Source organism: Ylistrum balloti, unplaced genomic scaffold (genome assembly GCF_031769215.1).
Source record: "Ylistrum balloti isolate Yb309-2 unplaced genomic scaffold, AGI_CSIRO_Ybal_v1 Utg370056, whole genome shotgun sequence".
Taxonomy (NCBI): Eukaryota; Metazoa; Mollusca; class Bivalvia; order Pectinida; family Pectinidae; genus Ylistrum; species Ylistrum balloti.
The window spans coordinates 881,802-897,539 of NW_026782106.1; the positions used below are offsets into that span (position 1 = coordinate 881,802).

At 34.5% G+C, this 15,738-nt stretch overlaps 1 protein-coding gene across 1 annotated transcript in view; it reads left to right on the plus strand.

Moving 5' to 3' along the window:
• The window catches only part of LOC132549363 (CAD protein-like), a 115,417-nt gene that overhangs the window by 84,086 nt on the left and 15,593 nt on the right, over positions 1-15,738 (plus strand). Inside the window, exons 23-34 of the mRNA XM_060213293.1 lie at positions 32-214; positions 498-716; positions 867-1,034; positions 1,321-1,503; positions 1,739-1,843; positions 4,814-5,056; positions 5,351-5,432; positions 6,278-6,444; positions 7,812-7,976; positions 8,601-8,732; positions 9,061-9,262; positions 9,802-9,917. Of these exons, the coding sequence (XP_060069276.1) occupies positions 32-214; positions 498-716; positions 867-1,034; positions 1,321-1,503; positions 1,739-1,843; positions 4,814-5,056; positions 5,351-5,432; positions 6,278-6,444; positions 7,812-7,976; positions 8,601-8,732; positions 9,061-9,262; positions 9,802-9,917 (1,965 nt within the window). The remainder of the gene's footprint in view (positions 1-31; positions 215-497; positions 717-866; positions 1,035-1,320; positions 1,504-1,738; positions 1,844-4,813; positions 5,057-5,350; positions 5,433-6,277; positions 6,445-7,811; positions 7,977-8,600; positions 8,733-9,060; positions 9,263-9,801; positions 9,918-15,738) is intronic.

Sequence of the window (15,738 nt, forward strand, 5' to 3'; positions counted from 1 at the left end):
ACAGTGTTCCAATATTTGTTTGATTCTTCAGAATGCTAAGCTGTTCTGTGAGGAAGTTGGTTACCCATGTCTGGTGCGTCCATCTTACGTGTTGAGTGGGGCAGCTATGAATGTGGCACATTCTCACCATGATCTGGAGACTTTCCTTACTCAAGCCAGCGCACTCTCCAAGGACAACCCCGTCGTCATCTCAAAGTTCATCCTGGAAGCCAAGGTCAGACATATATTTCTTAATTTGTATTTAATACTTTGACTACTTCACTATCCAAGCGATCTAAGGTTATATATATTCTGTATGTGGTAATGTATTATAAAGTAAAAAAGATGTGATTTTACAACCAATAACCAGACAGAACCTGAAATGAAATTTAAAAGTGAATTAGCTAAGAGTCGAGTGAAGGCCCCCATGAAGTTCATCAGCCGACTTACATGGGAGAAGAGACAGTTGGTTTCGATGCTTATCATTTTTTTTCAACACCCCTTGTTTTTATTTCTAGGAAATTGATGTAGATGCGGTGGCATGTGATGGTGAAGTGATTTGTATGGCAGTATCAGAGCATGTTGAAAATGCTGGAGTTCATTCAGGGGACGCAACTCTAGTTACTCCACCACAGGATCTCAATGAAGAAACACTGGCCAAGATCAAACTGATCTGCTGCGCTATTGGTCAAGCCTTAGAAGTCACTGGGCCATTTAATCTCCAGCTCATAGCCAAGGTAGGCACATATCAAGGTGAAGCTAAGGTCGGCAAAGGTGATGGTCATTCAATATGATTATACATGTAATTCTAGAATTGTGACTTCTCAGAACAGAGGCTGACAAAAGTGGTCATCATTTATAGTATTTATTTTTCTCTTCCAATCTAGGACAACCAACTGAAGGTCATTGAGTGCAATGTCAGAGTATCAAGGTCATTTCCATTTGTGTCCAAAGCTTTAGATCATGACTTTATTGCCACAGCAACCAGAGTGATTAAGGGTGAGAAGTTAGAACCAATCAGTGTCCTGTATGGAGTTGGGAAAGTGGCAGTCAAGGTAAGCCTACTCAGATCTTTTCTTCAGTATTGTTAGATAATAAGTGTCGATATTTATCTAGATAAATTGTGTCAAATGAATAGGAACATTTGTGAATATATAGATTATGTAAAGGTCCTCAAAATCTTCTCTCATAGGATTAATACAGTGTAATTAACCTACCACTGATATATTTTATCATAGATTATGTGTACATTTGTAGGTCTTCTCGAACATCTTGTAGGATAAATATAGTATATTTCAATGATAAAGGTATGATAAATCTTGTGTTGTTGGCTTCTTTCAGGTACCAATGTTCTCCTTCTCAAGGCTGCATGGTGCCGACGTTCTGCTGGGTGTTGAAATGGCAAGTACTGGAGAGGTAGCATGCTTTGGCGAGAACCGCTACGAAGCCTATCTCAAAGCACAGATTTCAACAGGGTTCAAAATTCCACGCAAAAACATCCTTCTTTCCATAGGAAGCTTCAAGGTAATGCATGAGACCAAGGTTAATTTTTGAATTAAGTTGAAGAGACCTTCATATCTGTAAATAGAGGGGAAAAGATTATAGTTAAAGCTTTTCGATACTTGTGCATATTTTTTTTCAATCTATTAAGTGATAATTCTATTTCAAAAATTGAATAAAGATGATTTGTTTTAGATAAAAAAGAATCATACTATGATAATGATTTTACTTTAAGAGTCTGTTTCTTCTGATTTTTTAGTCTAAGACAGAGCTTCTGCCAACTGTGAAGACCCTGCTGAAGATGGGGTACAATCTGTATGCCAGTATGGGCACTGCTGACTTTTATAACACACATGGACTACAGGTAAACTTACTGTTGATATAACACACACAGTCTACAGGTAAACATACTGTTCATATAACACACACCATCTACAGGTAAACATACTGTTCATATAACACACACAGTCTACAGGTAAACATACTGTTCATATAACACACACAGTCTACAGGTAAACATACTGTTCATATAACACACACCATCTACAGGTAAACATACTGTTCATATAACACACACCATCTACAGGTAAACATACTGTTCATATAACACACACAGTCTACAGGTAAACATACTTCTCATATAACACACACCATCTACAGGTAAACATACTGTTCATATAACACACACCATCTACAGGTAAACATACTGTTCATATAACACACACCATCTACAGGTAAACATTCTGTTCATATAACACACACCATGTACAGGTAAACATACTTCTCATATAACACACACAGTCTACAGGTAAACATACTGTTCATATAACACACACCATCTACAGGTAAACATACTGTTCATATAACACACACCATCTACAGGTAAACATACTGTTCATATAACACACACAGTCTACAGGTAAACATACTGTTCATATAACACACACCATCTACAGGTAAACATACTGTTCATATAACACACACCATCTACAGGTAAACATACTGTTCATATAACACACACCATCTACAGGTAAACATACTGTTCATATAACACACACAGTCTACAGGTAAACATTCTGTTCATATAACACATACAGTCTACAGGTAAACATACTGTTCATATAACACACACCATCTACAGGTAAACATACTGTTCATATAACACACACCATCTACAGGTAAACATACTGTTCATATAACACACAGTCTACAGGTAAACATACTTCTCATATAACACACACCATGTACAGGTAAACATACTGTTCATATAACGCACATGGTCTACAGGTAAACATACTGTTCAATAACACACACAGTCTACAGGTAAACATACTGTTCATATAACACACACAGTCTACAGGTAAACATACTGTTCATATAACACACACAGTCTACAGGTAAACATACTGTTCATATAACACACACCATCTACAGGTAAACATACTGTTCATATAACACACACCATGTACAGATAAACATACTGTTCATATAACACACACGGTCTACAGGTAAGCATACTGTTCATATAACACACACAGTCTACAGGTAAACATCCTGTTCATATAACACACACAGTCTACAGGTAAACATTCTGTTCATATAACACACACGGTCTACAGGTAAACATACTGTTCATATAACACACACCATGTACAGGTAAACATACTGTTCAATAACACACACAGTCTACAGGTAAACATGCTGTTCATATAACACACACCATGTACAGGTAAACATACTGTTCAATAACACACACAGTCTACAGGTAAACATACTGTTCATATAACACACACAGTCTACAGGTAAACATTCTGTTCATATAACACATACAGTCTACAGGTAAACATACTGTTCATATAACACACACCATCTACAGGTAAACATACTGTTCATATAACACACACAGTCTACAGGTAAACATACTGTTCATATAACACATACAGTCTACAGGTAAACATACTGTTCATATAACACACACCATCTACAGGTAAACATACTGTTCATATAACACACACCATCTACAGGTAAACATACTGTTCATATAACACACACCATCTACAGGTAAACATACTGTTCATATAACACACACAGTTTACAGGTAAACATACTTCTCATATAACACACACCATGTACAGGTAAACATACTGTTCATATAAAGCACATGGTCTACAGGTAAACATACTGTTCAATAACACACACAGTCTACAGGTAAACATACTGTTCATATAACACACACCATCTACAGGTAAACATACTGTTCATATAACACACACAGTTTACAGGTAAACATACTTCTCATATAACACACACCATGTACAGGTAAACATACTGTTCATATAAAGCACATGGTCTACAGGTAAACATCCTGTTCATATAACACACACAGTCTACAGGTAAATATTCTGTTCATATAACACACACAGTCTACAGGTAAACATACTGTTCATATAACACACACAGTCTACAGGTAAATATTCTGTTCATATAACACACACCATCTACAGGTAAACATACTGTTCATATAACACACACCATCTACAGGTAAACATACTGTTCATATAACACACACCATCTACAGGTAAATATTCTGTTCATATAACACACACAGTCTACAGGTAAACATTCTGTTCATATAACACACACCATCTACAGGTAAACATACTGTTCATATAACACACACAGTCTACAGGTAAACATTCTGTTCATATAACACACACACATTCTACAGGTGAACAAACTGTTAAAGTCTTCTCAAGTATTCACATCAACATTACAAAATGAGTTATTCATTAGTTCCTCAAATTATTAGATTGGTACTCATGGATCTAGTTCCATAAATATTACAGGAAAAATAGTATTAGAAATGCTTTGAAATAATTTTTTGGTGAAATTCATGAAATTCACAAATTTTTATGATAAGAATAATGAGGAATCCATCAGAAACATTTAAGTGAACTTGAAAGTCTGTATAACACTTTCAATACACAATATGCTATATTACATAGGTTTGTCTTCAGGTAAAGTTTGATGTATGTATGGTTTGAGAAAATTTATATCTTTATTACATTCTTTTCTTAATAAAGGAAAAAGACATTCTAAGGAATTTTAGATAAACATTTTTCCAAATGTAGCTTGGATCATTTTTTTTCCTCAAGCAGAATACATTTTCTTGATTTGATATGTTTTGGGATTAAGTAATAAATATTCATTTAAGAGATTTAAGTATAACTGCAAGACAGAATTCTCATCCATAAGGTCTTACGTAGGACAAAAGATTCTAATGGGTAATAACTCAAAGTAAAATTTGACCTGCTACTGATTTCTGGCTTTGTAGATAAAACCAGTTGACTGGCCGTACGAGGATACTGGAGAGGTGAAGAGTGGAGGTGAACAGCGTACTATCGCTGACTACCTAGCTGATAACATGTTTGACCTTGTCATCAACTTGCCACTGAGAAACGCTGGGTCCTACAGGGCTTCTTCCTTTGTTACCCAAGGCTACAGAACCCGACGAATGGCTGTCGACTACTCCGTACCGCTCATCACAGACGTCAAGTGTACCAAGCTTATTGTTGAGGTACATCTTTAAAAAAACTAAAAAATAAAGTCATTTATTTAATTACAAAAATACTTTTGTTTTAATCATAGAATAAAATGACAATTCTGTTGTCCGTATGTTTTATATTGCAAAAATGTGACTTCTTCTTGTGATTTTGATGACAAAATTAGAACATTTAACTTTAACAAATTGCTATATTGAATAAGTTTACATACTTGTTTAAAAGGGATCAATTTCAGAAAAATGTTAGGGAATTTTTTTGAGTCAAGATAAAGATGTTGACAGTAGATGTGTAACCATTTCTGATGACAGGCTCTAAGAAGGATCCAGGGATCTCCACCAGTCAAGACACACATAGACTGCATTGCTTCACACAGGTCAATCCGACTGCCAGGTAAGAGATAAGGTCAAAATATAGGAGTTGTATCTGCTGACTGTCATAAATTTGAAATTTGAATAATGTGTTAAGGTCAAATTATTCCATAACAATGGTTGGTCCCAATATCGCTTTATGATATCTTGTAATAAAATATGGCCTTGTATCCTAGGCTGTCTTGTCTGTTGTTTCAGGGCTTGTGTCCTAGGTTGACTTGTCTGTTGTTTCAGGGTTTGTATCCTAGGTTGTCTTGTCTGTTGTTTCAGGGCTTGTGTCCTAGGTTGACTTGTCTGTTGTTTCAGGGCTTGTATCCTAGGTTGACTTGTCAGTTGTTTCAGGGCTTGTGTCCTAGGTTGACTTGTCAGTTGTTTCAGGGCTTGTGTCCTAGGTTGACTTGTCTGTTGTTTCAGGGCTTGTATCCTAGGTTGACTTGTCAGTTGTTTCAGGGCTTGTGTCCTAGGTTGACTTGTCAGTTGTTTCAGGGCTTGTGTCCTAGGTTGACTTGTCTGTTGTTTCAGGGCTTGTGTCCTAGGTTGACTTGTCAGTTGTTTCAGGGTTTTGTGTCTAAGGTTGACTTGTCTGTTGTTTCAGTGCTTGTGTCCTAGGTTGACTTGTCCGTTGTTTCAGGGCTTGGGTTGAATGTCTTTTTTGAGTTGTCTGTTGTTTCAGTGCTAATGTTTGGTTGACTTGTCGTGACCATTGAGGGCTAATGTCTTGTTGACTTGTCTGTTGTCATTCAAGAACATGTTGTCATGACTTTTGTTTTAAGTTTTGCGGGAAATCCTTTGATGGGTTTGTTAGGTAATCATTTTAAGAGGTTTGTTGGTGTGTTGTATTATTTACCTGTCCTGTAATCATTGCAGGATTTGTTGATGTACATGTTCATGTGAGGGAGCCTGGAGCCACACACAAAGAAGATTGGTCCTCTGCTACTGCTGCAGCTCTAGCTGGAGGAGTCACCATGATATTGGCCATGCCCAACACCAATCCTCCAACAGTAGACGAAGCAGCATTTAACATCACACAGAAGGTTTATTATCTGATAGTCTGTGTGATTTCTGTGTGTTAGACCAGTAATAATTGTTAGTGTTTCAATCTCTGGTCAGTTCCTGGATATATCTACAACTAGGTGTCAGTAATAATCATCATAATTCTAATGGTCAGTATTATATAAAAAATCTCATACGTGAATCTAAGCCAAGGTCTACGTGTTGATTCATACCAAGCTAGCTTAGTTCAATTACAGATTTATTAAATATGTCATAATATGATCTTAACTAAAAAAAATCTTTTTAAATATCTACCTGAAAAAAGACCATGTTTTCTGAATTATGAGTTCTAATGAAATGGTTTGATAGGAGTCAAAATACATGCCTTTTATGAGTCACCACCTTGTCCATCCATCCGTCCGTCCGTCCGTCCGTCCTAATTTTGTCCGGAGCATTACACTAAAGCTATAAGAAGTATAAACATGAAACTGTATAGGTACATAGATGTTGTCAAGGAGAAGTGCATAATCATCACTCTTTTTTGCATGGGTTATTGCCCTTTGTTATTTTTCATACTTAAATTTTGTCTGAAGCATTACACTAAAACTATAATAGGTATCAACATGAAACATCCTAGGTAGATAGATCTTAACATGTAGGAGGGCAGTGTACTAGAATCATAAGTCTCTTAAAGGTGAACAGATACAAATGGTACGTCATTTTGTACCATTGCTGTACAAGGCTACTCTACATGTATTCATACGTAAAACAGAAGAGTACAAATTTCATATCAAATGAGATTTTGTTGTATTGGTCTGATTTTGTTATTACATTAGTAAATAATGTTGGTCAGTAGTTAAGTTTCACATTTAAACCTAAACATGCTGTTATAGGACATTTTAAATGCCAATCACTTGTGAGATATTATTTAGTACTGAGCCTGGCCAAGGCTAAATGACCCTAATGTAATGTGTGCCTACCTTTCCAAACCACTATCATGACGTCATCAGGCAGATTGGCACTTTCTGACACTAAACCTTTCAAAACACCAACCTCATAAGCTTTCCTCTCAGCATCCTCCTCATCATCTTATTTAAGCCTTGCTATGTCATATCCACTTTTATAAATGTGGTTTGAATTCCAAAGCAGGACTCCTGATAGGTTCATGTGACTCACTTGAGGCATGGCCAGATCATGCAGATCACTTCATTCACACAAGGGTCACTTCACTTTCCTTTATCAGTACAAGCAATGAACAGTATAGACAATCAGATCTAAATGAAGTCACTCACTCACAGATTGCATAGTGGTATAACTTTGAAGACCATAGATACAGAGCCAACTTTCACAAGACATTATATTGAAGCTTCATCCTGCGTTAAAAAAAGATGTGAAACTGTGTTTACAGCTTGCAAAGGCAGGAGCACGCTGTGACTATGGTGTTTTTGTTGGAGCTAGCAGCAGTAACTATCAGACCCTGCCACAGATTGGCTCACGAGCAGCAGCGCTGAAGATGTACCTGAACGAAACCTTTACAACACTTCAGCTGGATGATCTTTCCATCTGGATGAAGGTAGGGCATTGTGTTGAGAAGATGACTTTTACATTTAGAGACGGAGGAGTACATCTCCTGGTATTCTGACATCAGTAGTTTCTCAAGAGATTGACAGGGAAGTAAGAAGTTTACAAAGGGGATGCCTCACTGTAGATATTCAAAGTTACTGGTATACTGACTTTGATTTAAAAGATTCTGGTGTGTTTTAGACTTTATAATGGGTGTTTCTTTGTGACAGCACTTTGAGCACTATAATGTGTATTTCTTTGTGACAGCACTTTGAGCACTATAATGTGTATTTCTTTGTGACAGCACTTTGAGCACTATAATGTGTATTTCTTTGTGACAGCACTTTGAGTACTAAAATGGGTATTTCTTTGTGACAGCACTTTGAACACTATAATGTGTATTTCTTTGTGACAGCACTTTGAGTACTAAAATGGGTATTTCTTTGTAGCACTTTGAGTACTAAAATGGGTATTTCTTTGTGACAGCACTTTGAGCACTATAATGTGTATTTCTTTGTGACAGCACTTTGAGTACTAAAATGTGTATTTCTTTGTGACAGCACTTTGAGTACTAAAATGTGTATTTCTTTGTGACAGCACTTTGAGTACTAAAATGGGTATTTCTTTGTAACAGCACTTTGAGCATTGGCCGAAGAACCTGACTTTGTGTACTCATGCTGAGAGAACACACACAGCAGCCGTTATCCTTCTGTCAGAATTGTATAAACGCCCGGTACATATCTGTCACGTCGCACGCAAGGAGGAGGTATGTATTTCCAGTGTTGTGAAAAGTTTGAAAAATTCAACTAAATAAAAGTCGCTCAAAATGTTTCAGATCCAACACCATAAATGATTAACATCAAAAAGATGGCCTTAAGGTCTTTAGATTGTAGAATCATTTTGTACAGATTAGCATGGTATAGTGAAGAGAGATTCAAACATTTTTGTTTTGCATTTTTTGATTCTGAGATTTACCAGGTTAATACTTTTCAAACAGATGTTTTTGTTTTCAAATTCTAAAGAAAAATAGATAGCACTGTTTCTTGCCTGCCTGATCAGAATATTACCTATATGGTGGTCTTCATTGTTAATAGATCTTGGTGATTCGTGCAGCCAAAGAGAAGGGTTTAGCTGTGACTTGCGAGGTTGCTCCTCACCATCTTTTCCTGACTGAAGATGACCTTGACCGCATAGGTCATCTCCGGGGTCGGGTCAAACCTGAGGTCAGTTCTAAAGAAGATCAGCAGGCTCTATGGGACAACATGGATATAATTGACTGTTTTGCTACTGACCATGGTAAGACATTTTTGCTAAGGCCTCACATTATTATGCCTCCTCCACTTCAAGGGTGGGGGTCTGTAGTGTTAGCCATGTTGATCCATTCACTTGAGTCCCCTCATGATATCGTAACATTAAGTTCTACACATTGTCATATTAATGTGGTCATCAGTCATGGCTAAAGGGTCAAAGGTTGCATGGAAACTGGGGCATCCATGTCTTAGGCATGTTCTAACTGTAAATAAAGTTTGTATTATCTAATGGTGGGGTGGGTGGATGAGGGACTAAAGATTTACTCTCTATCCATCTGTCTTCATTTCTTAAAGGATTATCGTCAAACTTCACACACTTATAGAGCATTATAATATCTTGACGGGGGAGACATTATTGTGGGGACTGGTAGGAAACATGTTTTGTTTTAACAATACTTGATATGCTTGTTACTGATCAGTTATGAGTAATATATTACAACATCTATTTGTTATTATCTAATTTGATATGCTGTTGAAATTCACTTAGATTTTTTATGAAATGTAAACAAGCATCTTTACTCTCAGCACCACATGCAGTGGAGGAGAAAAACTCTGAGAAGCCACCTCCAGGCTACCCAGGTCTGGAAACGATGCTGCCACTCCTTCTGACTGCTGTCAATGATGGCCGACTGTCCCTTGATGTATGTAGCCACACCCATTTTATAAGCCATACTATGGCTATTTTTTTCATGTTATATTACATTTGATTAGCCTGTAACATATACTCAACATTACATTGATGTTCATAAAATTCTGACCTAGATTACACAAATCTGTTTATTTATGCAGACAAACAATTTTCTCTTATTTTTAAAACGTTTAGATGACAAATTGGGACAGACATTTAGTTTGATACAGCTTTGTCGAGGTTAGTTAGTAAAGAAATATGGTCATAAGATAAGGTGTGATTACTAAGACATATGGGTCTCTAATTTTCCTTAGAGCCTTGACTACACTTTTCTTTGTTCTGATATATGTATAATAAATGAAGTGATATTAAGTTTTTGCAGTCTTATTTGGTCAGTTTGTGTCAAATGGTAATTTCCTGTTCTCAGTCTAAATATGATCATATAAAGTAATGTGTTAAGTTGTTATCATTTATTAAAAGTATAACAATGTGTTTAGGAAGGAGTGCTACACAAGTTACTGTAAATCACTGAGATTAAAAGTATAACAATGTGTTTAGGAAGGAGTGCTACAAAAGTTCTGTAAATCACTGAGATTAAAAGTATAACAATGTGTTTAGGAAGGAGTGCTACACAAGTTACTGTAAATCAGTAGATTAAAAGTATAACAATGTGTTTAGGAAGGAGTGCTACACAAGTTATTGTAAATCACTGAGATTAAAAGTATAACAATGTGTTTAGGAAGGAGTGCTACACAAGTTACTGTAAATCAGTAGATTAAAAGTATAACAATGTGTTTAGGAAGGAGTGCTACACAAGTTACTGTAAATCACTGAGATTAAAAGTATAACAATGTGTTTAGGAAGGAGTGCTACACAAGTTATTGTAAATCAGTAGATTAAAAGTATAACAATGTTTAGGAATGAGTGCTACACAAGTTATTGTAAATCACTGAGATTAAAAGTATAACAATGTGTTTAGGAAGGAGTGCTACACAAGTTACTGTAAATCACTGAGATTAAAAGTATAACAATGTGTTTAGGAAGGAGTGCTACACAAGTTATTGTAAATCACTGAGATTAAAAGTATAACAATGTGTTTAGGAAGGAGTGCTACACAAGTTATTGTAAATCAGTAGATTAAAAGTATAACAATGTGTTTAGGAAGGAGTGCTACACAAGTTATTGTAAATCACTGAGATTAAAAGTATAACAATGTGTTTAGGAAGGAGTGCTACACAAGTTACTGTAAATCACTGAGATTAAAAGTATAACAATGTTTAGGAAGGAGTGCTACACAAGTTATTGTAAATCAGTAGATTAAAAGTATAACAATGTTTAGGAAGGAGTGCTACACAAGTTATTGTAAATCACTGAGATTAAAAGTATAACAATGTGTTTAGGAAGGAGTGCTACACAAGTGTAAATCACTGAGATTAAAAGTATAACAATGTGTTTAGGAAGGAGTGCTACACAAGTTATCAGTAGATTAAAAGTATAACAATGTAAATCACTCAGAGATTAAAAGTTAAAAGTATAACAATGTGTTTAGGAAGGAGTGCTACACAAGTTACTGTAAATCAGTAGATTAAAAGTATAACAAGGTGTTTAGGAAGGAGTTCTACACAAGTTACTGTAAATCACTGAGATTAAAAGTATAACAATGTGTTTAGGAAGGAGTGCTACACAAGTTATTGTAAATCAGTAGATTAAAAGTATAACAATGTGTTTAGGAAGGAGTGCTACACAAGTTACTGTAAATCACTGAGATTAAAAGTATAACAATGTGTTTAGGAAGGAGTGCTACACAAGTTACTGTAAATCACTGAGATTAAAAGTATAACAATGTGTTTAGGAAGGAGTGCTACACAAGTTATTGTAAATCAGTAGATTAAAAGTATAACAATGTGTTTAGGAAGGAGTGCTACACAAGTTATTGTAAATCAGTAGATTAAAAGTATAACAATGTTTAGGAAGGAGTGCTACACAAGTTACTGTAAACCACTGAGATTAAAAGTATAACAATGTTTAAAAGTATAACAATGTTTAGGAAGGAGTGCTACACAAGTTACTGTAAATCAGTAGATTAAAAGTATAACAATGTGTTTAGGAAGGAGTGCTACACAAGTTACTGTAAATCACTGAGATTAAAAGTATAACAATGTGTTTAGGAAGGCTACACAAGTTATTGTAAATCAGTAGATTAAAAGTGCTGTAAATACACAAGCTACACAAGTTATTGTAAATCAGTAGATTAAAAGTATAACAATGTGTTTAGGAAGGAGTGCTACACAAGTTACTGTAAATCACTGAGATTAAAAGTATAACAATGTTTAGGAAGGAGTGCTACACAAGTTACTGTAAATCACTGAGATTAAAAGTATAACAATGTGTTTAGGAAGGAGTGCTACACAAGTTACTGTAAATCACTGTTTAGGAAGGAGTGCTACACAAGTTATTGTAAATCACTGAGATTAAAAGTATAACAATGTGTTTAGGAAGGAGTGCTACACAAGTTATTGTAAATCACTGAGATTAAAAGTATAACAATGTGTTTAGGAAGGAGTGCTACAAAAGTTCGGTAAAACACAGAGATTAAAAGTATAACAATGTGTTTAAATACACAAGTTACTGTAAATCACTGAGATTAAAAGTATAACAATGTGTTTAGGAAGGAGTGCTACACAAGTTACTGTAAATCACTGAGATTAAAAGTATAACAATGTGTTTAGGAAGGAGTGCTACACAAGTTACTGTAAATCAGTAGATTAAAAGTATAACAATGAGATTACAAAGTTATAACAATTAAAAGTATAACAATGTTTAGGAAGGAGTGCTACACAAGTGTAAATCAGTGATTAAAAGTATAACAATGTGTTTAGGAAGATTAAAAGTATAACAATGTGTTTAGGAAGGAGTGCTACAAAAGTTCTGTAAATCACTGAGATTAAAAGTATAACAATGTGTTTAGGAAGGAGTGCTACACAAGTTATTGTAAATCAGTAGATTAAAAGTATAACAATGTGTTTAGGAAGGAGTGCTACACAAGTTATTGTAAATCAGTAGATTAAAAGTATAACAATGTTTAGGAAGGAGTGCTACACAAGTTATTGTAAATCACTGAGATTAAAAGTATAACAATGTGTTTAGGAAGGAGTGCTACACAAGTTATTGTAAATCAGTAGATTAAAAGTATAACAATGTGTTTAGGAAGGAGTGCTACACAAGTTACTGTAAATCACTGAGATTAAAAGTATAACAATGTGTTTAGGAAGGAGTGCTACACAAGTTATTGTAAATCAGTAGATTAAAAGTATAACAATGTGTTTAGGAAGGAGTGCTACACAAGTTATTGTAAATCAGTAGATTAAAAGTATAACAATGTGTTTAGGAAGGAGTGCTACACAAGTTACAAGTTACTGTAAATCACTGAGATTAAAAGTATAACAATAGGAAGGAGTGCTACACAAGTTACTGTAAATCAGTGAGATTAAAAGTTAAAAGTATAACAATGTGTAAAAGTATAACAAGGTTTAAGGAGTGCTACACAAGTTATTGTAAAGTATAACAATGTGTTTCAAGTTATTGTAAATCAAGTTATTGTAAGGATCAGTAGATTAAAAGTATAACAATGTGTTTAAAAGTACAAGTTATTGTAAATCAGATTAAAAGTATAACAATGTGTTTAGGAAGGAGTGCTACACAAGTTACTGTAAATCACTGAGATTAAAAGTATAACAATGTGTTTAGGAAGGAGTTCTACACAAGTTACTGTAAATCACTGAGATTAAAAGTATAACAATGTGTTTAGGAAGGAGTGCTACACAAGTTATAGTAAAACAAAACATAAGAACTAAAAAAAATGTGTTTAGGAAGGAGTTCTACACAAGTTATTGTAAATCAGTAGATTAAAAGTATAACAATGTGTTTAGGAAGGAGTGCTACACAAGTTATAACAATGTAAATCACAAGTTATTGTAAATCAGTAGATTAAAAGTATAACAATGTGTTTAGGAAGGAGTGCTACACAAGTTATTGTAAATCACTACACAAGATTAAAAGTATAACAATGTGTTTAGGAAGGAGTGCTACACAAGTTATTGTAAATCAGTAGATTAAAAGTATAACAATGTGTTTAGGAAGGAGTGCTACACATGTAAATCAGAGATTAAAAGTATAACAATGTGTTTAGGAAGGAGTGCTACACAAGTTATTGTAAATCAGTAGATTAAAAGTATAACAATGTGTTTAGGAAGGAGTTCTACACAAGTTATTGTAAATCAGTAGATTAAAAGTATAACAATGTGTTTAGGAAGGAGTGCTACACAAGTTACTGTAAATCACTGTAGATTAAAAGTATAACAATGTGTTTAGGAAGGAGTGTGTTTTACACAAGTTATTGTAAATCAGTAGATTAAAAGTAAATACACAAGTTATTGTAAATCAGTAGATTAAAAGTATAACAATGTGTTTAGGAAGGAGTGCTACACAAGTTATTGTAAATCACTAGATTAAAAGATTAAAAGTATAACAATGTGTTTAGGAAGGAGTGCTACACAAGTTATTGTAAATCAGTAGATTAAAAGTATAACAATGTTTAGGAAGGAGTGCTACACAAGTTATTGTAAATCAGTAGATTAAAAGTATAACAATGTGTTTAGGAAGGAGTGCTACACAAGTTATTGTAAATCAGTAGATTAAAAGTATAACAATGTGTTTAGGAAGGAGTGCTACACAAGTTACTCTAAATCAGTAGATTAAAAGTATAACAATGTTTAGGAAGGAGTGCTACACAAGTGTAAATTGAGATTAAAAGTATAACAATGTGTTTAGGAAGGAGTGCTACACAAGTATTGTAAATCAGTAGATTAAAAGTATAACAATGTGTTTAGGAAGGAGTGCTACACAAGTTACTGTAAATCAGTAGATTAAAAGTATAACAATGTAGGAAGATGCTACACAAGTTATTGTAAAAGTATAACAATGTGTTTAGGAAGGAGTGCTACACAAGTTATTGTAAATCACTGAGATTAAAAGTATAACAATGTGTTTAGGATCAGAGATTAAAAGTATAACAATGTGTTTAGGAAGGAGTGCTACAAAAGTTATTGTAAATCACTGAGATTAAAAGTATAACAATGTGTTTAGGAAGGAGTGCTACACAAGTTATTGTAAATCAGTAGATTAAAAGTATAACAATGTGTTTAGGAAGGAGTGCTACACAAGTTACTGTAAATCACTGAGATTAAAAGTATAACAATGTGTTTAGGAAGGAGTGCTACACAAGTTACTGTAAATCCCTTAGATTATGCAAACACTTTATTTCGTGAACTCACCTTTGCTGACATATTTATGAATACATTATTTGGAGAATGTTGATATAGAAATAACTGAGTTTGTGAATGATGAGCTACTAGAGACATAGATTCTTGAAAAGTCCTGTAAAGGCAACTGATAGCAACACTAAAATATTAGGGATTTACATTTTTATCTGTTGTGGCACACATACTTGTCCTCTGACCTATACCTGTACATTTGAAAGACAGCATTTTGTAAAGTTCTAGAGTCAGCAATATGAAGATGTTGTTTACGGATAGAGTTCAACAGATGTCTGAATTTGAAAGGAACATTTGTCTAGCAGATTTGTTTGTGATAATATGATATACATAAATTCAACAGAAGTGTAGATGAAAGTGTAAGCAAGTGAAAGACAGAATAACAAGGACTTCATCGTGAGATATTTGAATTTGTGATTGGCTCCCCTGGTATATTAACGTGAAAATAAATACAGCACTGAATATAAGTGATTTACAATAAGTAAATCAGTGATAAGTAAA